The sequence below is a fragment of the Octopus sinensis genome, linkage group LG11 (assembly GCF_006345805.1).
Source record: "Octopus sinensis linkage group LG11, ASM634580v1, whole genome shotgun sequence".
In the NCBI taxonomy this organism is placed as follows: Eukaryota; Metazoa; Mollusca; class Cephalopoda; order Octopoda; family Octopodidae; genus Octopus; species Octopus sinensis.
The window spans coordinates 61,497,055-61,521,563 of NC_043007.1; the positions used below are offsets into that span (position 1 = coordinate 61,497,055).

The 24,509-nt window shown below is 38.4% G+C and overlaps 1 protein-coding gene across 1 annotated transcript in view; it reads right to left on the bottom strand.

Annotated features, from left to right (window-relative positions):
- The window catches only part of LOC115217671, a 337,402-nt gene that overhangs the window by 182,144 nt on the left and 130,749 nt on the right, over positions 1 to 24,509 (bottom strand). The window contains exons 23-25 of the mRNA XM_036507562.1: positions 19,685 to 19,840; positions 3,842 to 3,988; positions 725 to 871 (exon numbers count right to left, since the gene is read on the bottom strand). Of these exons, the coding sequence (XP_036363455.1) occupies positions 725 to 871; positions 3,842 to 3,988; positions 19,685 to 19,840 (450 nt within the window). The remainder of the gene's footprint in view (positions 1 to 724; positions 872 to 3,841; positions 3,989 to 19,684; positions 19,841 to 24,509) is intronic.

Genomic DNA, 24,509 nt, shown 5'->3' on the forward strand with positions numbered 1-24,509 from the left:
TTCTTAAAACGAGATCCCGGTTTCGATCACACTGCATGAAGTATTGGCCAAATGTTTCCTATCAGAATCATGTCGTCTCTTACCTTGTGACTTAAATTGGGAAACTATACAGAAGCTGGTATGGAAGATTGTGCCTACAATTCTAAAATGGACATTCTTGTCATCCGCTCGTGTCACTGATTCTGTCTGAGAATTATACTAAGCGCACATGTTTCTCCGGATTACCCAACCACTTAAACGTAACTTAAGAAGCAGTCTACCCACCTGATGGAACAACTGATCCTCATTGTCGTCCGCACGCACACACACTCACACATGCACACGCACACACGCACACACACAAATGCACACACACACAACACACACACACACAAACACACACACAGACATTTACTCATATATACCTACATAAACACTCACACACCCATACTCATGCATACACGCGACATAGCAGAATGAACGGCCAACCTGTACGGAAAGAACCATACAAGTTGTTGCCACATAAACATTAATAACTGTGACTGTCTTTCATTTCACACGAACAAGTGTTTTCCCGTTTTTTTACTCGTCCCATCTACTTTTTAGTCTGTAACAGTGAACACACTGAATAAAACAAAATGTCATTGACATATTGACATTTAAACCACGTCATGGAGTTGGAGATGTTGCGCATTAAAACTAGTGATCAACAAAATCTGTTTGGAAAGAATCTTTTAGTTATTACCTGTAGTTTTTGAGAGAGAACATATCTTTTCGGTGCACGCAACAATTCCAGTGGACTTGCAAGTGCAGTGATTACATTTATCTATGGCTATGAACGTTTGCCCAAATATGTATACTTTACCGTAGTAGCGGCATTCTATTTTAGTTACTGAAAAGGAAAAAAAAGGTTTTGTACAAATTAACGATGAAACTGGAACTTCCTCAGTCATAGAATATGACAACAAAAATATTGATCAGCTTTACACATGCGCAAATATACATAAACACATACATATTGAGATATTGCGACGAGAGCCTATTATATATATATTTATTTATATCTATTTATGATGGACTTCCCTGTCGAAGGCGATGTATGAGTGTCCAGCTTTAGCCGAACGTACTGTTCAACTGGTTTGTTTATAGTGATCACGTGTATGTACTGTACATTAGCTCACTCCCTCCATTAAATCAGCGTTGTCTGAACAGGTGCAATGTCTACCTCGCGTGAGGTGTTGACGTGATCGCTGAGCAACGTTAGAGGAAGTATTTTGGTGAAGAACACAACGCACCACTCGGTCTAAAAACTGAAGTCACGATCCTGCGATCGTGAATGCAACGACCTCACCACTAAGTTATGCGTTATCGATCGCGGTTATATATACATATATCTACGATCAAGATATAAATGAAAACAGAACATATTTTTACCTTAGTTCGGTATGTCTACGAGCATCCAAGAGTAGAGATACAATATATATAGGAGTAAAGAATAAAGAAAAACATGCAAAATATTTTGCGAATTAGTCCTAAGAACCACAATTAATATCAACCTTAAAGAAGTCAACTTCCTAGACATTAACATGAATCTTAACATAGGAAAATTTAAACCCTACCACAAACCAAACGAGGAAGCCTCGTACATAAACATAGGTCCCAACCACCCACAAACAGAAATTTTAAAAATTGGTTAACGACATTAGCAGGCGCGTCTCCAATTTATCCGTCGACAAAAACACTTTTGAAAAAAGCAGCACCATATCTAAGAAGTTCTTAAAACTAATAGACAACCACTTTTCAACAGAAATACTGCTAAAGTTATCTATAGTTGCCTCCACAATATAGGGTCAATAATACTCAATCACAATAAATAAAAACATACCAGAAACACCCACGAAAGAGAATGCAACTGTAGATCCTCCAACCGCTGCCCTCTAAATAACGACTGTCTCGTGAAAGAACTCGTATACAAGGTCAAGATCACGGACCTCAACGAGCAGCAAAGACGTATATCAGAATGACGAGCAACTCATTCAAGGAAAGGTGTACATAACATCTGGCGTCATTCAGAGACAAAATAAAAATAAACATGCAGCATCCCAGTCAAATACGATATGGATATTGAAAGAAAGTGAAATAAGCAACCCCCAAACAGAATGGAAAAATTATTGCTAAAACCAAAAAATACAGAGAACGGGTACCAAACGTGAACTCTGTATTTCTGAAAAATTAAACATTATACAATCAACAGATAACATCCTAGACATTAGGTCTGAAACCTTCTCTCCTTGTATACTTACATAATACTTTACGCTCCAATATTTCAAACAAGAGCCACCATCCACGACGGTAATCTCACCAGAATATCCCCTTTTTTGAACGTGAAATCTGAATACACATAGCACACAAATTCCACACAGAAGAAATATGCCCCAATGATGAACTACCTTAGCACACAAGTATAAGAACACAACATCCAGAACAAAAACAAAATAATGCAAACAAATTGACCGCACAACGATTTGCCCAAAAGGCAAATACTAGGGAGAAATCATTCAAATGATGCCAGCTAAGATTCATTGTTTTATTCATTTGAATTAAACAAGGCTGTGCTTTCCAAAGTTGTGGCGAACACATTTCTCCATGTGATCGGCTTGAAAAATTGTTAAGACACTAGGATATTTTCCTACTTTTCTTGATACGAAAACAATGGTAGCCTTAATTCACAAATAAAGAAATTATATCCACCAATGTGGCGTTGAATACTTATTTACGTATATATATATATATATATATATATATATATATATATATATATATATATATATATATATATATATATATATATATATATGTATATATTCGTCATATTCCAATTCATCAAACTGTTGAAATTACCATCGGAGTGGAGCAAAGCTGGTAATTGTTGTAAAATACGTAATTTATAATTTCTCGATATTTCTCTTTACTTGTTTGAAACCATCAAATCACAATTAATTTGTATAGGTGCCTCATCTTTGGAAGTAAAATGTGGTCAGCATAGTTGTTGTTGAAGCTAAGAGTGTTTGAAAGATAGTCAAGTAAGAGGTATTCTTTTATTCTTTTATTTGTTTCGGTCATATGACTGCGGCCATGCTGGAGCACCGCCTTTAGTCGAGCAAATCGATTCCAGGACTTATTCTTTGTAAGCCTAGTACTTATTCTATCGGTCACTCTTACCGAACCGCTAAGTGACGAGGACGTAAACACACCACCATCGGTTGTCAAGCGATGTTGGGGGGGACAAACACAGATACACAAATATATACGTACATATATATATATATCGACGGGCTTCTTTCAGTTTCTGTCTACCAAATCCACTCACAAGGCTTCAGTTGGCCCGAGGCTATAGTAGAAGACACTTACCCAAGGTGCCACTCAGTGGGACTGAACCCAGAACCATGTGGTTGGTAAGCAAGCTACTTACCACAAGCCACTCCTGCGTCTTATTATTTTTCAAATATCTTTCCTCAACTTTGATCCAATCGTAATTGAGGTTGCTAATAAGATATCTGGATAATTTTTGGTGTTTAACAATCAATATTCTTTTCTCTGTTGGACTCCACGTCAATTTTGTCTCACACTAATGTCTGATTTGATAATTTCCATTTTTCAAAAAACATGAAACCTAAATTGGGGTAAAATATTGTAATGACTAATTTCAATAATTTCTTCCTGTAACACCGAATACACTGAATAAAACAGAAAGTGACTGACATATTGACATTTAACCCTAGTGAAGAAGCGGGAGATGTTGGGCATTAGAACCTAACCAGTGATCAGTAAAACTATTTGGAAAGAATTTTTTAGTTATTACCTGCAATTTCCGTGAGAGGGCATATCTTTTCGGTGCATAAAACAACCCCAGTGTACTTGCAAGTGCACTGATTACATTTATCAATGGCCATGAATGTTTTTCCAATTATGTATACTTTTCCGTTGTAGTGGCATTCTAGTTTAGTTACTGAAAAAAAAAAATTGCGTACGAATTCAAGATGAAACTGAAGATTCTACAGTCATAGAATATTAAAAAAAAATATTGATCAGCTCAGCATTACACACACAATTCATAAGTATATATACAGCCATACGACGAGGGAGCCTATCATATATATATATTCCAAAATGTAACTGCATGTGGATTGTTGGCAATTTTTTTCCTCCGTCTTTTTCTTTTGGACTTACCTGTCTCCTGTAAAACACCCTTTCTTTACTTCTCTGAGCATCCTATTAATACTTAGCATGCACCACGCTCTCGCGTTGTTGTTTTTTCTCCCATTTTGTTTGATTAACAATATATATATATAATATATATATATATATTATATATATATATATATGAATAAATAAATAAATGGAGTTGAACGAAGATGTTAATAAAATTCCTTTACTTTCGACATATGTTTCGAAGACAGCATGGTTTTATTCCAAAGGAATAAACGGCGTAAGATGAAATCTTCTCACCAGGAAAGAAAGAGAGCCCCTCTCAACAACAAGATATTATAACATTTACGATGGCTGCCTACATGATAAACAGAACGTTATTAAGTATTTAAAATTTCCCCCCTACCTTTATAAATAATACCACGTACAATTCAAAAGTCACTAGGAACAGTATCTGGTTCATAATCCCATTTGGGAAACAAATTAAATCGAACCTTCCTTTGCAATTCTGTGAAGCGGTTGCTAGGAACTTTCAAAAAAATTCTAGATATTATTCTATTATCAACTCCCACAAAGTTAGAATCGCTTACTCCAACACTAAGAATCTCTCACAAATTATATCTTCTCACAATACCAATCTGCTAAATAAAAGTTCTTTATCCGGGAGTTCCAACATTAATCAATCTTGTTAATTCCAACCCCTCATACAATTATAATAATTCGAATAATAATAATAATAGTATTAATAATATTAATAATAATAATAATAATAATAGTAATAATAATAATAATAATAATAATAATAATAATAATAATAATAATAATAATCAATTCTTTTTTATTGGCCACAAGGGCTGACACGCATGATTACATAAAGGGACAAGACAGGACGAAAGGTTACAAAGGGTTTTGCCGTTTTTTTTAAAAACATCGAGTAAAAATCTTTATAACAACTTATAAAATTCAACAATGAAAAACTCCCAAAAGGGGGAGACGTCTCGAAAGGTTCCTGGTGGAAAAAACCCTAGAAAAGCCAACGGGAGCCTGGTCAAAAAAAGGGGGTGTAGAGAGTCCCCTTTCTTCTCCTTTTACATTACCTTTTTCTTTGAAATCACAGGCGAAACCTGAGAACTGGTCCATTTATACAGGCCAGTCTCGCACAATTCACCCACCTTTCATAAAACTTGCCATCGGACAGCACTTTCCTCTCTAACCTCATCTTCCTTTTCAAGTGAAACTTGAAAAAGTTGATGAGGCCTTGACCAAAGAGGAAAGTGTCTGACTTTAGCCCTTTCAAACGAGTCCACCACACGACTTCTTTCGCCACAGCCACAAGGCACAAGAAAACGGCCTCGCCCTCCTTGTTAAAGGAGGTCGGCGGGGCAATCTTCACTATGGATTCGGCCGATAGTCGGATCCGTCCTACACGTGACAGTAGCTGTTCGACATAAACCCATATTTCAGCAATACTCGGGCACTGAACGAGTGCGTGCAGAACGGTTTCGTCGTCCTGGCAACACCTCGGGCAGGCCCGGCTGACGGCACTTCCGTGCCGGTAGAGTTTATCTCGAACAGGCAGAGCCCCTCGGTAGCACTGCCAGGCGAGAGACCTCTGGAAATTATCCATTGGCCCCGGCCCGAAAGTCCTCCCGAACAGACCGCTCAGTTCGTCGTCTTCAACGCCTAGAGTTTCCCCGAGAACGTCGTCGCATTTTTCCTCCACTAACCCTCTATAGAACGCTAGAGTGGAGCTGTAACCGACCGCATTGCCCGCCTGGCGGAGGGCGGAGAGGGCTTGACGGCACTCGAGGTGCCAAGCGCCCTTTCTCGGTCTACGTTTGATCCAGGTCTGCAGCTCCGTCAAAGAGACGAGCTGCGGAAAATCGCGTCTGACAAAAGACGACCACACCTGTTCACCGTCTAGGAAGCGCTTGAGATGCCGCAGCCTGAGCGCATGTCTGCGCAACAGCAACCACGGCATTCCAAGGCCTCCGTTCAGCGGTCGTTGACAGCAGATGGATCGCCTGACCAGTGGCACCTGACCCTTCCACAAAAGTCGAAGAGCAGGCGTACCAGCTTGGCCAACCAGCGGTCGGGACAAGGGACGACGGTCAAGCGGTAATAGATGACGGATGCGATGTACGCATTCGCCACCTCCGCTCGACCTTTCAGGGACAGCTTCCTCTCGGCCCATTTCTGGGTGAGACGTGCCACCCTGCTCGTCACCTCTTCCCAGTTCTTATCCACCTGGAGGTCCGGACCGAACCAGACCCCGAGCAGTTTAACGGGTCCGTCTGTCCAGCGCCCTACGACGCTGTTGGACGGCATGGGCTTGCCTCTCCAGGTGCCCAGTTGCAAGCCCACAGACTTTTCCGCGTTAATCTTTGCCCCTGTCACCGCTTCGTACTGGTTTAGCGTCTCGCCAATCAGGCCAATGTGCCTGTGGCTCGACACCACCACGGTGACGTCGTCGGCATAAGCAGACACGCTGTTTCCGCCTCCTAGATCGCGCGGGATGCCCCTCAAAGCCTCCAACTTGCGCAGTAATGGCTCGAGAGTCAAAATGTACAAGAGGGAGGAGAGAGGGCATCCTTGGCGGACCGAACGCGAGATGTCGAACGGTTCCGAAAGGTGACCGTTCACCCGTATCACCGAGCAGATGTTGCTGTATAAAGCAGCGATCCACCCGCGGAAGACTGGACCGAAGCCGGCTGCCTTGAGGACAGCTGCCAGGTACCGATGGTCGACCCTATCGAAGGCTTTACTCTGATCCATGTTGATCAAAGCCCCACCCGCGCCAGCGTCGTTACCCACCCTCTCTATGATGTAGCGCATGAGATGGAGGTTGTCGTGTATCGACCTGGTCGGCACGGCGCATGTCTGCGTCCCGCCGACCAGCTTGTCCACGACAAGCGCCAATCTCTTGGCTAGCACCTTGGCCAAAATCTTCAACTCTGCATTGAGCAGAGTGATGGGCCGGAAATTCCCTATAACGTCCCCCTTGTTTGGGTCCTTCTTTAGCAAAGCCACCACCCCTCGACAGACAAAAGCAGGAATTCTCCCGTTTTGCTGCCAGTTGCAGTAGACGTTTGCCAACAGGTCCGCAAACAAGTCTGGCATTGAAAAGTAAAGCTCGTAGGGCAGACCATCCAAACCCGGCGATCTACCTCTCGTGCAACTCTTCATCGCTTCCTGTACTTCCCAGGCAGATATCGGTCCTTCGCAGCACTCTGCCTCGCTGTCCGAGAGTTGCGGCAGTCCGTCCAGGTACACACCGAAGTCTGTACCGTTGGTGTCCGTTCCACCGCTCGTCCCAAAACGGTATTATGGTTGATAATAATATTAATTGTATTAACAATAGTAGTAATAGTAGTAGTAGTAGTAATAATAATAATAATAATAATAATAGTAATAATAATAATAATAATAATAATAATAATAATAGTATTATTAATAATAATTATAATAATAATAATCGTAGCAATAAAAACTTGGTTTCGATCTCTGAGGAAAATCCCAACAGAATTAAATTTTTGTCTAATAACTCTAAGATCAAGAATTCTATATACCAGTGTAAAATTTCTTTGGTACCGATGTCTCATTCTATATAGGCGCGTCCACTTCCCAATTATCCATTTAGGGATAGCAGAAAACGCCACAGGGCTAAGTAAATTAGTTTGGCGTCTTAAAGACAACAATATAGATTTTAAGTTAGATTGGTTCATACTGTCCGTATCTTTTCCTTACGATAAGGGCAAGAGAGTTTGTAACATTTGCAACTCTGAACTCTTCCATATTCTCTTCTCGAAGAATCCCCTTGTAAACACACTTATGGAGAGATCGTACAAATGTAAACACTGGCAGAAACATACATTTTACTCATATAAGTGATTTCGCCAGTCATTATAGTTTGAACAATTAGTTTAACTTGCACTTCACTTCAATAGAGGAATTTTTTCCTAAGCCTTTGAACATTCTTTTAATCAACGTATCCCTCTCTCTCTATTTGTTTCCTAATTACTACCCCTTTAACCCTTCTCCTCCTTCTATCTGCCTTTGACGTCAAATCTACTAACGGTTTTTTTAAATACTTAATAACGTTCTGTTTATCATTTAGGCAGCCATCGTAAATATTATAATGTCTTATTGTTGAGAGAGGCTCTCTTTCTTTCCCGATGAGAAGATTGCATCTTACACCGTTTATATATATATATATATATATATATATATATATATATGTATTGAGATCCTCTTCGGTCATGACTGGCCGTGGGATTGCAGCTAGAAAGTTACTCTCCCAGGCACAAGTCCGGGCAAGATTGTTTATGGAAGACCAGCAGTCGCCCATGCATACCGGCCTCTCCTCTCCACGCCACCAGTGTTATCCAAAGGAAAGGCAACACCAGATACAGCTTGGCACCTGTGACGTCGCAACTCATTTCTACAGCTGAGTAAACTGGAGCAACGTGAAATAAAGTGTCTTGCTCAAGAGCACAACACGCAGCCCGGTCCGGGATTCGAACTCACAACCTCGTAAGCTCGACGCTCTAACCACTGAGCCATGCGCCTTCACACACACACACACACTCACACATACACACACACACATATATATGAGAGAGAGAGAGAGAGAGAGAGAGAGAGAGAGAGAGAGCGTGTTTACTAAGAAAAAGAATTGACTACAATTTTTTCCAATTAGGCATGGCTCTGTGTTTGATGTATTTTAGGAGATTCTTTCACAACCATTCAATTTCTGGTTCAGTTCCCCTGCACTGAAATGTGTGCAAATGTTTTCTACAAGATATTCGAGCCAACCAATGGTTTTAAGTAAATATCCGTGTTGTGTATGGAAACGAAGCTTTAAGTGTCTGGACATAGCAACGATGCTTTGTTCAGTTTCTCTGGGTCAAAATATTTGCTTTCAGTGATCTGCAGTAATGATCGATTGACACAGACAACATACTTGCCGGCAAATGCTAGGGCAAATTAGACTCTGATCGAAAAGGTTTGTCTAATAGGAGAATGCCGAAACTCACTTTTGTCAGTGATTTGTCTCTGTGATCATTTCAAAAACTCTTAAACTACTTTGTCTACTGTAAACTGACCTTGCATCGATGTTAAAATCAGTAAACTGAAGCCTGACAAGACATTCCCTTTCCGTGACCGCGTGTGTACCGTTGGCAATTTTTTTCCTCCGTCTTCCTTTCTTTGGATCTTTCCTTTTCCTATGTTTCTGACGAAGAGCTCCGCTCGAAACGTTAAACCCTCCTTATTTCCTTCTTTCCTGAGCGTCCAATAATACTATACTTGTTCCACGTCCTCGCGTTGTTGTGTTTTCTCTTTGTGTTTTCATGTTTGGATTAACTATGTATATATGTATATATATATATAATTATATATATATATATATATATATTATATATATATATATATATATATATATATATACCGGCAGAACAGTTGTAGTGCTATGGATAGTAGAAAAGTAATTGGGAACGCTGTTCGGATGCCATCACTGCTGTAATCTTTTCCCTTAAGACCTGCTTGACGAATACGTTTAAGAAGATATTTTTTCCTTCGAAGTCAAGGAAATGAATGATAGTCTACACTGGAATTATTTTGTCTAATACATATACACTGACAAGAAATTTGCATCAGGGGTACGTGCTAGTCATTGACTGAAAAACCTACTGGGACCTGGTTTTTTTACTAACGATGTCATCAGTCGTCAGTTGTAAAAGATAACGGCTGTCATCTGACGTGTCTTTTCGTAGTATATGCCGTGACCTATTCCTCTGTCTCTCTGTCTAGCACTCTCAGGCATACAGTTTGGCCGAAATAGTTAAGAAGTTAGCTTCTTAAAGAGGAGATTTCGGGCTCGATCCCACTGTGTCGTCTTGGCCAAATGTTTCCTGTCAGAAACCCGTCAGATCCTTACCATGTGGCTTAAATTAGGAAACTATATAGAGGCTTGTCGGGAGGATTGTATCTGCAATTCCAAAAGCTACATTCTTGTCATTTGCTCGTGCCATACTGATTCTGCCTGGGAATTACACTAAGGAGACATGTTTCTCGGGAATACCCAACCACTTAAAGGTTATTTCAGAAGCAGGTTGTTCACCTGATTGGTCAACTGAATCCTCATTATCGAACAATGAAGACACACCAAACGCACGCACGCAAAATGCACGCACGCACAGAGAAACGCCGTCACAACCAACGCAAACATACACAGATACACATACACATATATGCCCCCAACCCACATACATACACGCTCATACACCTACACACCTACACCAAGACTAGACATACGTACACATGTCCTACTGCATATAGCAAAATCAACGGTTAACCTGTACGGAAAGAACCACAGAGGTAGTTGCCACATAAACAATAATAACTGTGACTGCGTTTCAGTCCCCACTAAGAACCGGTTTTCCCAACGTTACACGTCTGTACCACTTTCCGGTTTGTAACAGCGAACACACTGAATTAAACAAAGAAAGTGATTGACATATTGACATTTAACCCTAGTAAAGATGTGGGAGATGTTGCGCATTAGAACTTAACAAGTGATCAGTAAAATCTGTTTGGAAAGCATCTTTTAGTTATTACCTGTAATTTTCGGGAGAGGGCATATCGCTTCGGTGCACACAACAGCTCCGGTGGACTTGCATGTACAATGATTGCATTTATCAATGGCTATGAACGTTTGGCCAATTACGTATACTTTTCCGTTGTAGTGGCATTCTATTTTAGTTACTGAAAAGAAAAAAAATGTTGTGCACGAATTGAAGACGAAATTGAATATAACAACAAAAATATTGATCAGGTCGGCCTTATACACACACATACACAAATACGCAGAGACACGCACATATACAGATATGATGAGGAGAGCCTTCCATACACACACACACACATATATAGGAGTGGCTGTATGGTAAGAAGCTTGCTTTTCACATGGCAAAGAACAAAGATAAACTTATGGAAAGGGAAATAGCACCACCTAAAAAATGGTTAGAGGAATTTGGAAAGAAGACAGTGGTGTTGAGGACTTACTCCAAGTCCCTCGACACCATCGTCGTCTTCGAAAAACAAATGATTGAGGAGTTGGCAGAATATATGCCAACTATTAAGTTTATCTCTCGGGGGATCAAATATGCAACGGTGTGGTTGCTGTTTGACTTCCCCGAAGAGGCTTGCGAATTCGTGACCCAGTCACTGGAGGGCAAGGAAATTTTGTTTCTTCTCACTTGTGGGAAGAAGCTGACGAGGGCTTTGGGTCTGCGGTTTGCCACTCGGAATTGAGTCCGAGTGGATAGAGGATACTATCCGCCAGTGTCTGGGTGACAGCAGTACCAATCTCCCAAATGTGAACATTCTGCCTGCGGCTGATTGGGAGGGGTCAAAAGCTGTTTTGACCCTATGAACCCAATCAGCAGAAAATCTGGTTTTTCCAGATGATTTAAGAATGGCCGGGTCTAGGTATCCAGTGATGGTTGAGGGATGCCCCCACCCCAAGTGTCATCTGTGCCTGGAACCGGACCATATAAAAAAGAACTGCCCTAAGGACTAAAATAAGGTCCTGGAGCATTTGATAAAGATACCACTCTCTGCTCCCTCATTGGAGGGAGAGAAGGAGGATGTCGAGGACCTCTTCGAAAAGAGGAAAAGAACGAAAGGTGGCCAACAATGGTTGCCCACCGAAAGATCCGAAGGCTGCGGGAGGGAGGGAGGATCTGCTGGACAAAGCGGAGGAACCCCACCCTCCCGTGGCTCAAAGGAAAAAAAGAAAAACAAAGAAAAAAAGAAAAACGGGACATTGCCGGCGGTTTGTGACACTCTGCTGGCGTGTCCCGAAGCACCTTCGGTGGGAGTTGTGCCACCAAAGGTGGACACTGTACATCCCCTTGGTGCCCCAGTTGCATTGTTTCATTGATTTATAATTAACTTGTATTAGCGGTTTATTGCCTCACAATGGCTTTTTGTGTTGTAAATGTAAGAGCTTTATTGTCTCCTTGATGTTTTACTTTGAAATATGTAAGAGGTTTTATTTTGAACTATGTGAGAGGTTTGTTCCCTCAAATATGGTACTTATAAAGAACAATGTGCTCGGGTAAACAGCAATCGGCGGGTGTTGCTGTTGCCCTCATTATTATTATATCGTCTATCATTTCATCTCATTATGTCCTTGTTCAGCCCGCACCTTCCTTTCTTTGTAAGGCCTTTCTGGCCAATTTAATAAATAAGAGAAGCTTGCTTTCCAACCACTAGATTCCAGGTTCAGTCACACTGCATGGCATCTTGGGCAAGTGTCTTCTACTTTAGCCTCGGGTCGACCAAAAATTTGTGAATGGATTTTGTAGAAAGAAATTGAAAGTCCGTCGTATTTGAATGTTTATATATATATATATATATATATATATATATATATATATATATATATATATATATAAATTTTAAAATAGGATAAAATCTTTATAAGAAAGTATCAAGTAGTTAGCGTGAAAAACCTCGTAAGAGAAAAATCTGTAAATTTTTTCAACTTTGAAAATACTTATTTATATTATATAGAGGGTACTATTATTCATAGGTAACGCACGCTAGGAGGGACTTTTACAGTCAAAACTACTAAAATTCGGTACAATTTGTTTATTTTAGTAGTTTTGACTGTAAAAGTCCCTCCTAGCGTGCGGTACCTATGAATATTTTGTTCTGAGTAGGCAAGTTGTTACCGAAATACATTGCGAAAAAGCCCGCCATTTTCATAGATATGTAAAGATAAACATTCGTACATGCTGCGGCGAATTCTACGGTTGGTTGTCGGGTATGTGATGTTGTGTTTTTTCTTACATGTCTTGAGTTCGTTGCACTGAAGAGCATAGAATGCATATTCTGCATTGATTGCGAAATCACAGGTGATATGTAACTAAATTTTGTTTTTAAATGACTCGCTTTGACGTTTTGCATTCGGTACAATTTGTTTATTTTAGTAGTTTTGACTGTAAAAGTCCCTCCTAGCGTGCGGTACCTATGAATAATAGTAGCCTCTATATAATATAAATAAGTACCTATATATATATATATATATATGTGTGTGTGTGTGTGTGTGTGTGTGTGTGTGTGTGTGTGTCTGTGTGTCTGTGTTTTTCCCACATCACCATTTGACAACCAGTGTCGGTGTGTTTATGTCTCCTTAACTTAGCGGTTCGGCAAAGAAACCGATAGAATATATACCACACTTAAAGCATAAGTACTGGGATCGATTCCTTCGACTAAAAATTCAAAGCAGTGCCCCAGCATGGCTGCAGTCTAATGACTGGGACAGGTAAAAAATGAAAGATAAAAGATAAATATATATGGGAGAGGGTGCTGAAATGTTCCTGGCTTCAAGGGTATTTCGAAAGTCCTGGCTGGAGGCCACACCTTCCGAGCCCTTTTACACATAAAAATTGAAGGTTAGTTGCATTAAGTGTGTTAATGTGAGAGTGGAATATGTTGAATAAAATTATAATTAACTGATTCTTTTACTTCTTTTAAGCCAGGAACTGTTCGGTCCCAGCTTCTTATATATATACACATATAGTTAATATACCGTGATGCCTGGAGTGTGCATTTAGTAAGAAAAGACAGACTTCAAGCCTGTTTAAAATTAGGCTTGGCTATGTGGTAAAGGATTTTACTTCTCAACCGCGTACTTTCTAATCCATTTCCACGGCACGCCGCTGTGGACAAGTGTTTTCTACTATATAGAATGACGTTTTAAGCTAAAACGAAAGAGTTCATGCAGAAAAATGTTGGCAACTGGAGGCGTTGCACAAAAATCTGCAGAGAAAGCATCCATTATTGGTCAATCATGAAGTAGTGTTGCTCTTACAGGACAATGCAAAGCCATATATTTTCCCAAGACATTCAGGAAAAGATTATGGACCTAAAAATGGAAGTTTTGCCTCATTCTCCTTATACTCCTGACTTTTCCCCATGTGACTGTCATCTTTTCAGATCATTAAAATATTGTTTAGAAGGTAAGCAGTTTATTAAGAAAAATGATATTCAGTGTTTCTTTGCTTCGAAACCTGGAGAATTTTATGGCTGATAGTTTACCAACTTGCTAAATAGATTAGGTTTTCAATAATGAGGGGAAATGTATTTACCTTGATTAAATACATTAATATTAACCAAAAAAGCATTTGTTTCTTTCACTTTTTGAAATCCATTGGGTCTTTCTTTCTAATGTAATATAACATGATATATATATATATATATATATATCAGTATATCTCTTATATAAAATAGACCTCTGTGTGTGTATTCGCTTTTCACGCGAAAACAGCTGCACGAATTGCTTCCGTACTTGTGATGCAGGAATAATTTGACCTCGGATACATAAGGTCTTCAATTTTATTTTTTGTATTTAAAATAAATAATATTGCCTTATATATATATGATTCTCTTTAAAAAGATTTCTCAATGTCAACTTCTGGTATTGACGTAGCAACGGCGAAATTTTCCGTTTTCATTTGTATACGTTTATTATGTGTATGTGTGAAAGAGAGAGAGAGAGACAGAGAGAGAGAGAGTAAGTAAAGAGGTGTGTTGTCACGTATACGTACATACATAAATACATATGCACACATCTTTTTGTATGTGTGCATATTTTTTTAACGTAACTCATTTATTCTTTTAATCCCCATTTAATCTCTCACACACATACATCCACTTCATCCAATGTTTGATATTGTATGTATGTATGTATGTATGTATGTATGTATGTATGTATGTATGTATGTGTGTGTGTGTGTGTGTGTGTGTGTGTGCGTGTGCATGCGTGTGGCGTTTCACAATCGCCATTTATGTCAATCGCTCTTGTGAATTTTTTTAACGTAACTCATTTATTCTTTTAATCCCCATTTTAATTTTCCAAGAACAATGTTCTCATTCTCTACAAGAGGGAGACGTGGTAGTTATAGATGGTCAGTATTCTACAGTGAAGCGAAGACGAGTACAGGTAGCCAGAGTCAGTGTTGAATTCTGCAACTCTGTTAAGTATGTTTGCAAATATATAAACAAAACTTTAGATGCTGCAACATACACTCTTATGCAGAATGGCAGTCAGTAGATAGATAAAAATGACGAAGTTGCACAGTATGACAGAGAAAGATACATCAGTACCAATGAGGCTTTTTGGAGCATCTTCAATTTTCCCATTCATGAGAAGCACCCAACCATCATTCATTTAAGTGTCCATCAAGAGAATGGCTACAGGGTTAACTTTACAAAACAAACAGCCTTACAACAAGCACTTTCTGCAAAAGAAACTACCCTTACTGCCTTTTTTAAGTCGTGTCAAGTAGATGAAGATGCAAGAAAACTCCTTCACCCAAAATTACCCAAGTATTGCACCTGGAGAAACAATAAATGGTACAAGAGGGAACGTGGGGCTGACGATCTTGCAAGAGTTTACAGTGTCCACTCAAGCCAAGCAGAATGCTACTACTTACGGCTCCTTTTGCATGAAGAACGTGGTCCACAATCACTCCAAGATACGAGGAAGGTAAATGGTCAGCAAAGTGTTTTAGAAAATGGTGAGCATCAGGGCCTTGCATTGACTGAAGAATCAATATCAGATTCTCAAAGGAAACTCAGTAACCTTTTTGCAGTTATACTGAACATGTATCAACTTAGCAGTCCCCTACAGCTTTGGATGAAACATTGAAACATCATGAGGACATGGCTGATGATTTAAAGTATGCAGTTCAACAGGCACACCTAGATATCAATATTCGTTCTCTGAAACAATTTTTAACCAAGCACTGATTGAAATTGAGCATCAAGTTTTGGCCATGGGAGGCAAAGATTTGCAAGTGTCTGGCTCTGGACTGCCAAAAACAAACGATCAAATTCGTGATTTAATTTCAAGAGACATAGTAAGCGAGACAAATTATGACATCACATAGCTGGCAGCATTTGTATATACAGACACTTACCCATACTCTCACTCATACACGTATAGACGTCCATCTGCATATAGCAAAATCAACGGCCAGCCTGTACGGAAAGTACCATACAAGTTGTTGCCACATAAACAATAATAACTGTGACTACGTCTCAGTCCCCACTAAGAACCGGTTTTCCCAACGTTACACGTCTGTACCACTTTCCGGTTTGTAACAGCGAACACACTGAATTAAACAAAGAAAGTGATTGACATATTGACATTTAACCCTAGTAAAGATGTGGGAGATGTTGCGCATTAGAACTTAACAAGTGATCAGTAAAATCTGTTTGGAAAGCATCTTTTAATTATTACCTGTAATTTTTGTGATAGGGCATATCTCTTCGGTGCACACAACATCTCCACTAGCCTTGCATGTGCACTGATTGCATCTATCTATCGCTTCGAACGTTTGGCCAATTATGTATATTTTTCCGTTGTAGTGACATGGCATTCTTACTGAAAAGGAAAGAAAAATGTTGTGCACGAATTCAAGATGAAAATGAAGCTCTCTCACTCAAAGAACATAGGTACAAAGACTTTGATCAGCTTGACTTTACACATACAAAACTACAAAAATACTCATAGCCAAACACACATATATGTATGTGACGATGAGAGCCTATATATATATATATATATATATATATATATATATATATGTTCCTTGTTCCCTTTTTTTTTCTTCATCTGTCCCTCTTTTCCTCCCTCTTCTCCTCACACGTGACTAACTGACCTTTTCGTGGTCAGCAGCCGTCGAGGCTAGACACATTTTTTCTCTCTCTGCCCCAAGGCATTTTTCTAATGCGCCAGCTCAAGTTCACCCGTCCTGTCGAAAAGACGTCTGTCTGTGACGTCCTGTTTTTGTTATTATTATTTATTACTATCATTATTGTTTTTATGTTTTTTCGTATTCTTATTCGTGTTATCATTATTGTTTTTACGTATTTTTGTATTCTTAGTCGTGTAACATCGTCCTTTTTCCCGTCTTTGTTTTGTATACATTCGAGGCTTTCTTCCAAGGAATCTAATGCGCTTGGCTTAGATTTTCCTTTGGGGCTGGCCAGGTCGGAGCAATCTCAAGATTAATCAGCCGAAATTGCGAGGATGTTCTGGTTCTTGACTGAAGATTGAAGGCTTCGAATGTCCCGTCCGTGTTTTTTGTATCGTCTTCTAAATGTTTTGCGTTCTTGTCCCAGTTTGTATATCAGGGTAATAAAGATTTTAGAAATTTCTACTACCTGTGGCCTAGCGTGTAGAAAAATTAGTCAATAGACTATATATTATTCGTATAAATACACTGTACAGGTAGTAAAAAAAATTTTAAATCTTTATTACCCTGATATTATTAGTTATTGATAATTTTTCCTGGAAAATTTTTCAAAGAAATGCCGTTATTTTTTTGCTGCCGACAAAAAACTGCGCCCGTGCGGTGGATTTGAAAAATTATAATGTATAAGCAAGAGGCACATGCTGGATTTGCCTCGTACTTATATGTTTAATCTACGCGTATCTGTTGATGAAGACTTTCCCCTAGCAAATTATTTTATTTGCTAAAAAGAGTCTGAAACCATGGTCCAGGAAATAGATGGTAAATGTTTTTATTTTTCATTCCCTTCGAGTTTTTATCTATAATATTGGTTTGGACTTTAGCTGTTCCTTCTAGCGTCAATGGAATCCTATGACGGATACCTCTTATGTGTTTAAATGTACACTGTATTTATATGAATAATACACACACATATATATATATATACACACACATACAGTCGGGTGCAAAAGTAGGTATACAGTATCACATCAATGTTATAATATTTAATGCATTAAAATTATTAGCACATCAAATTAGTTAGCGTCATTTTCGACTTTTTCAGTGTCATTATTCATAATAATACATTTATCATAAGTGTAATAATACTTTTATGGTAACTTTTAATTTTTTTGATAAAAATAAATGAGTAATGTACATGTTATCTTTTTTCATAACTGTATACCTAATTTTGCACCACCCTGTGTGTGTATATATATATATATATATATATATATATATATATATGTGTGTGTGTGTGTGTGTGTGTGTGTACATATATATATATAAACAATTGCAGCATGGAAGGTGTTTATAAGCCATTTAAAAACACAAAAACCGCCAGAATCACTTCAACATTTTAATTTAATTTACCAAAACATGCAAACCCACATGTGAACTGCAAAACGAAGAGCATTGTATACCAGATTAAGTGCCAAGAAGGAGCTTGCGCGATTATCCCAGGGTCATATATTGGTGAGACTTCTGGGAGCATCAATGATAAGTTCAAAGAACATCTGGACAACTACATTGAAAAGAAACCAAACTCCATCTTTTATCAGCATGCTGTAGACTGCCGCAAGGGCTCCTTAGGGAGTTAAACATCTTATCTACACATCCCACTGATGCAATGCTGACACAAGTCACTGAAGCTGTCCGTATACAAGAATACAAACCCACTCTCATCTGTAAATCCGAATGGAGTAACACTCAGATTCCACCCAGGAGTACCCCTCTATAACCACCCCTTTCTCTCATTTACATATAGAAATCCAAACATTCATGTTGAGATGCATGATACTAAAATACATATATGTAATTATATATAACCGTATGAGCATACATAGTTTGATACGTATTTACATATGTGCGTGTGTACGTGTGTGTATGTGTATGTGTTGTGTATGTGAGTGTATGAGTATGTACATATATGCACGTATGAGTACGTGTGTAGATATATGTATGTATTGTACATGTATATGTGTATAAAAAATAACTAAAAAATAAAAATAAAAAGAAGCAAATTTGAATTTTAACCGTTATCCGCGAAAATAATATCATATATATGTATAGATGGATAAGGGTATATGTGTGTGTACTTTAAGATTATGCGTATATCTGTGAGTGTGTGTAAGTGTCTATATGATTGTGTATACTTGTATATATGTATAAGTAAGGTTATATTTGCATATATGTATCTAAGACGTTGTATCCATTCACCGTTAGACGTTGGTGAGAGGGACAAAGTCACACACACATCCAAAGATATATATATATATATATATATGTATGTCTATATATACATTATACATGTATATGTGTGTATAAAACTTTCAAGAAAGTAAGTCATGTATACAACTTGAACAGACACATATCAGCACATAAACATACGTTCACATGTACATATGTACACACACACACAGACACGTCTACACGCCTAAATATTGAGAAACGTACATAAGTACATACATACATACAAACATGCATGCATACATGCGTATAGGCATGCACACATGCATGCGCATGTTCACATAAACATATGCACATACATATAAAGGCTACATGTATTATCTATTTAATAATAACATCGATGAAATGAAGGATAGTAGTAACATTACATTAGCTATGATCAAATTTAAATTTCAATATTCAGTACATTGTGATTGTAGTACATATTTTGTAATTACCTTGAATTCCTGTGCTAAGGCAAATCCTTTTAGTACACACTACACTTCCTTTGGTCATACAAGCGCACTGATTACATTTATCTATGGCTGCGAATGTTTGCCCAAATTTGTAGACCTTTCCATTGTAGTGGCATGATATGAGCGTGATGGCAGTTCCTGGAAAGAAAAAATATACCGAAATTCTGTATGAAACTAAAGACAATATAGGCGTTCCAGCCCAGTGAGACGTAAACTGGAGCAAAGCATGACAGTCAAACGATAATATATGACAGGTGATGTATGTAATTACCATCTCTGCTCGACCTTTCAGGGATAGCTTTCTCTTGGGCCATTTCTAGTGAGAATGACCACCCTGTTTGTCACTTCGTCTCAGTTCTCCACTTCCAGATCTGGAGCAAACCAGACCCCGAGTAATTTAACCGGCTCGCCTGTCCAGCGTCTCACGATACAATTAGACGGCATGGACCTACCTTCCAGGTGTCGAACTGCAAGCCCACAGACTTTCTTGTTCGATCTTTACTCCTATCACCATCTTGTATTTTTCGCGGCGTGTGGGAACAAATGATTCTGCTATGCTTAGTGAGATGCATTTCTTCATCTCTTAATGCCTTTTCCGTAATTTTTACTGACTCTAGTTTGTGGCATGCATATACGAAGCCGTTTTCATTTTTCTCGGTTGCTGTTTTCCTGTTGATAATGTTTGTGCTGGTGGTGAAAGTCGAATTGTATCATTGTTCTCTTTACCTTGCTTGTTATTGCAGCTGCAACCGCTTTAATTAACTAAACATTTTCCCCAATTATAGTAGGTAGTGCACAGAAGCTAAATTTATAATGACTGTTCCAAGAGCCATCTCGCCCGACAATTTGGGAAACCATATTATCCTTTGTCACAAAGATATGGCATTTAACAATTTAAAATTCCTCATAATCGAACCCCTGAGGCGCGAATATGTCATATCCCAACTAGTATATGCGAGTCCTAACCGGCCTATTAACAAGATGACACATCAGAAATACAAATGATGTTTTTATAAAACAATGAAATTTAGCAATACTCCCGAGTTGCAAACAGATAGGCTTTCCTTGTAAGTACAACAACAATTAGGCTTGGAATTTTTGGGGAAAGGGCTAATCGATTTCATCGACTCTAGTGCGTAACTGGTACTTAATTTATCGACCCCGAAGGGATGATAGGCAAAGTCGAACTCGGCGGAATTTGAACTCAGAATGTAGCGACGAGCAAATTACCGCTAAGCATTCCCTCCAGGGTGCTAACGAGTATGCCACCTCACCGCCTTAATCACAATAATAATAATAATAATAATAATAATAATAATAATAATAATAATAATAATAATAATAATAATGGTGATGATGATGATGATGATATGATGATGATAATAATAATAATAATAATAATAATAATAATAATAATAATAATAATAATAATAATAATAATGGTTTCAAATTTTGGCACAAGGCCAGTAAGTTCGGGTGAAGGGGTCGATTACATTGACCCCAGTGATCAACTGGTACTTATTTTATCGACCCATAAAGGATGAAAGGCAACGTCTACCTCGGCGGAATTCGAACTTGGACAAATGCCGCTAAGCATTTTGCCCGGCGTGCTAACGATTCTGTCAACTTACCGCTTATTATTATTATTATTATTATTATTATTATTATTATTATTATTATTAATAATAATAATAATAATAATAATAATAATAATAATAATAATAATAATAATAATAATAATAAGCATGGAAGGAACAATGTACGAAGAGTTTGCAAGAGATACGCATGCCAAGGCAGATGCAGAAGATTGGTGGCTATGGATGAGGAGGAGTTGCCTGAAAATAGAGACAGAAGCACTTATATGCGCGGCTCAAGAACAAGCGTTAAGGACCGACAATGTGAAGTGCAGAATAGATAACACTACCGACAGCGATTGATGCAGAGTGTGTGATAAGAGGGGTGAAACGGTATGGAACATCGTTAGCGAATGCCCAAAATTGGCACAACGTGACTACAAAAGACACCATGACAATGTGTGGGGAGCTCTGTGGAAATCACAGCCTACAAAGAGCAAAGACGTGGTATGAGAAAACCCCAGAAGGAGTAACCGAGAACAAGAATTGTAAAATCCTGCGGAATGCAATGATCCAGTACCATCACATGACCAGATATCGGAAACTGGACATTATTGTGGTGAACAAAAAAGAAAGAACATGCATGATAATCAGCATAGCGTGTCCCGGTGACAATACGATCAAAGAGAAATAATACAAAAATAAACAACTATGACGATTTGAAGTGGGAATTACGAAGATTGTGTTCAATGAGGACGTGATACCAATAATAATTGGCGTACTTGGAAGTATCAGCACTCAACTACCAACATGGCTCAAAAAGATTGGTGCAAGTGTGAAGGTAATACATCTACAAAAATCAACACTGCTTGGAACTACAAGAATTCTTCGCAGGATTCTTGAAGCATGATCAGTAAACAAGTGTCACCTTAGTCTGATTGTTGAGGGCAGCTGACACTTTCCCTCATACCCAACAAAATGAGCTGTGAGTTTTCATCAAATAATAATAATAATAATAATAATAATATAATAATAATAATAATAATAATATAATAATAATAATAATAATAATAATTTCCCTCACATGTGCCGCTACAGCAACACGTGCGTGAAAATGTAAACACATGGAACGCAATACATCTATACAAAAATTGCAAACCTGTGGATGAATTTTTATCACATATGCATCCATATCTATACAAGTCCTCTCTCTATATGCACGTTGCTGTTTCTTTTCGGTCTCTCGCTTATACATCAATTTATATGATAAATACAAAAAAAAAAAACATCAGCACATGTCCATGGGCGATGATCTGTGAAAAAGTAAACACCGTAGAGACGGACCATAACAAAACCAACCAAAAAGGAACGATGGACAGATAACTATGAATACTATGAAATGGTTGGTTTATGATTTACAGCATATGCAACACTCCTCCGAAAACATACAGGAATAAACTCATACAGTAAATATCCAATAAAACGAACAAAGCACACAACATGTGCCATAGATGTCCGATACCCAACAGAAGAACACATCCTGCACTGCACAACCTGCACTGCACAAACAGCGCAATACAAAAACTAATACAACAGAAAACTCAAACCAAAGCCCATAACGTAAAATTCTGATGCAATACAATATTCTACAAGGGAGAAAAAGGAAGGACACACCTCACCAGCACAAGTGTGCAGCAAGTGATGCAATAAAAAGTTACTTGAAACTATTAGCTGTCGAAAATAATAGTGGTGGTGACGATGGTGACGAATGTTACCTTACCTCAGTTTATGAGAGACAAGAGTTTGCGTAGAAACTCTGGTATAACAGTGAAAATGATGTTGGACCTCAGTAAAGATGCAGACTGACCACAGCTGTTATCCTAATACAGTATCAACAGATAATAGAGTAAGGAGGAGGAAGTAAACCAGCAAATAAAACAGGATAGTGATGCAGTGCTACTTAGAAAGGTCTGTTTAAAGTGACTGAGCAGGGACTAGTAGATCAAGCTAATGCTTTTAGGAGAAGAAAGCGAATGACAGAATTGGAGGTGGAAGAGATCACAAAGAACTGGAGAAGAAAAAACAGGCAGTAGGAAAGACAAATAACAACATAAGAGATACAACTCAAACCAAAGAGGAACCTAAAGGAAAAAATAATAGCACTAAGAATAAGGAAGAGACAACTGGCACTAGCGATTTAAGTGATTTATGTGAGAAAGCTCAGAAGATTTTGGATGAGTTGCAAGAAGTAATGACTAAAGAAGTAAGGAAAAGATTGCCAGCATTCAAAAGTATCAACAGAAGGAAGCTGCTAGAAATGACAAGGAAAGTAGATTCTGTTATCGGTAGGATAGATACTAAAAATATAGGTGATACTTACTTATGATCTATGCAGGAGGAGTAGTTGTTACTAGAAGATTAGATATTCCACAAGGAAAGATCAGAAAAGAGCAAATGTGGAAAAGGAAACTACAAAATAAAATGAAGATTTTAAGAGTAGAATAGAAACCTGGAAACTGAACAAGTTAGGAAACACGAGATTTGAATCTTCTCTTGAAAAAAGATACTTAGACAAAGAGAAAGGATTTGGGACCGTCATAAAAGATTGGAACAGCGTATCATATCAGTAGCAGGTAAGTTTTCCAGATATCAGAAAAGAATAGATCAGTATCAACAGAATAGATTATTTGAGACTGACTAGAGGAGATTTTATAAACAAATAAATAGTGGAGAAAAAAGTACTGAAGATGAGAAACCTAAAGTAGAAGCTAGAAAGTTCTGAGATAATATTTGGAATAAGCCAGCCAATCATAATGGAGATGCAGCATGGTTAAAGTGAGGGAAGAAGAAGGGGGTAAGAAGCAGCTAGATCTAAGATTAACTAGTGCATTAATAAGTAAAGTGTTAGGGAAAATGACGAATTGGAGGACCCAGGACTGGATTTAGTTCAAGGGTACTGGTTAAAGAAATTTAGTAGTTTATATGGGAGGATCAGAGAACAACTTCAGGATTGCCTTAATGGAGAAATAATACCAGATTGGATGACTACAAGGAGAACAATACTCCTTATGAAAGATAAAAAGAAGGGTAATACAGCTAACAATTATAGATCAATCACTTACCATTAGTGTGGAAGCTGTTAACAGGAATGCTTTCAGAAAGCATTTTATAGCACCTTGACAACCAGAATTTACTGTCAGAAGAACAAGAAGGCTAGGGGAATGCATGATTTA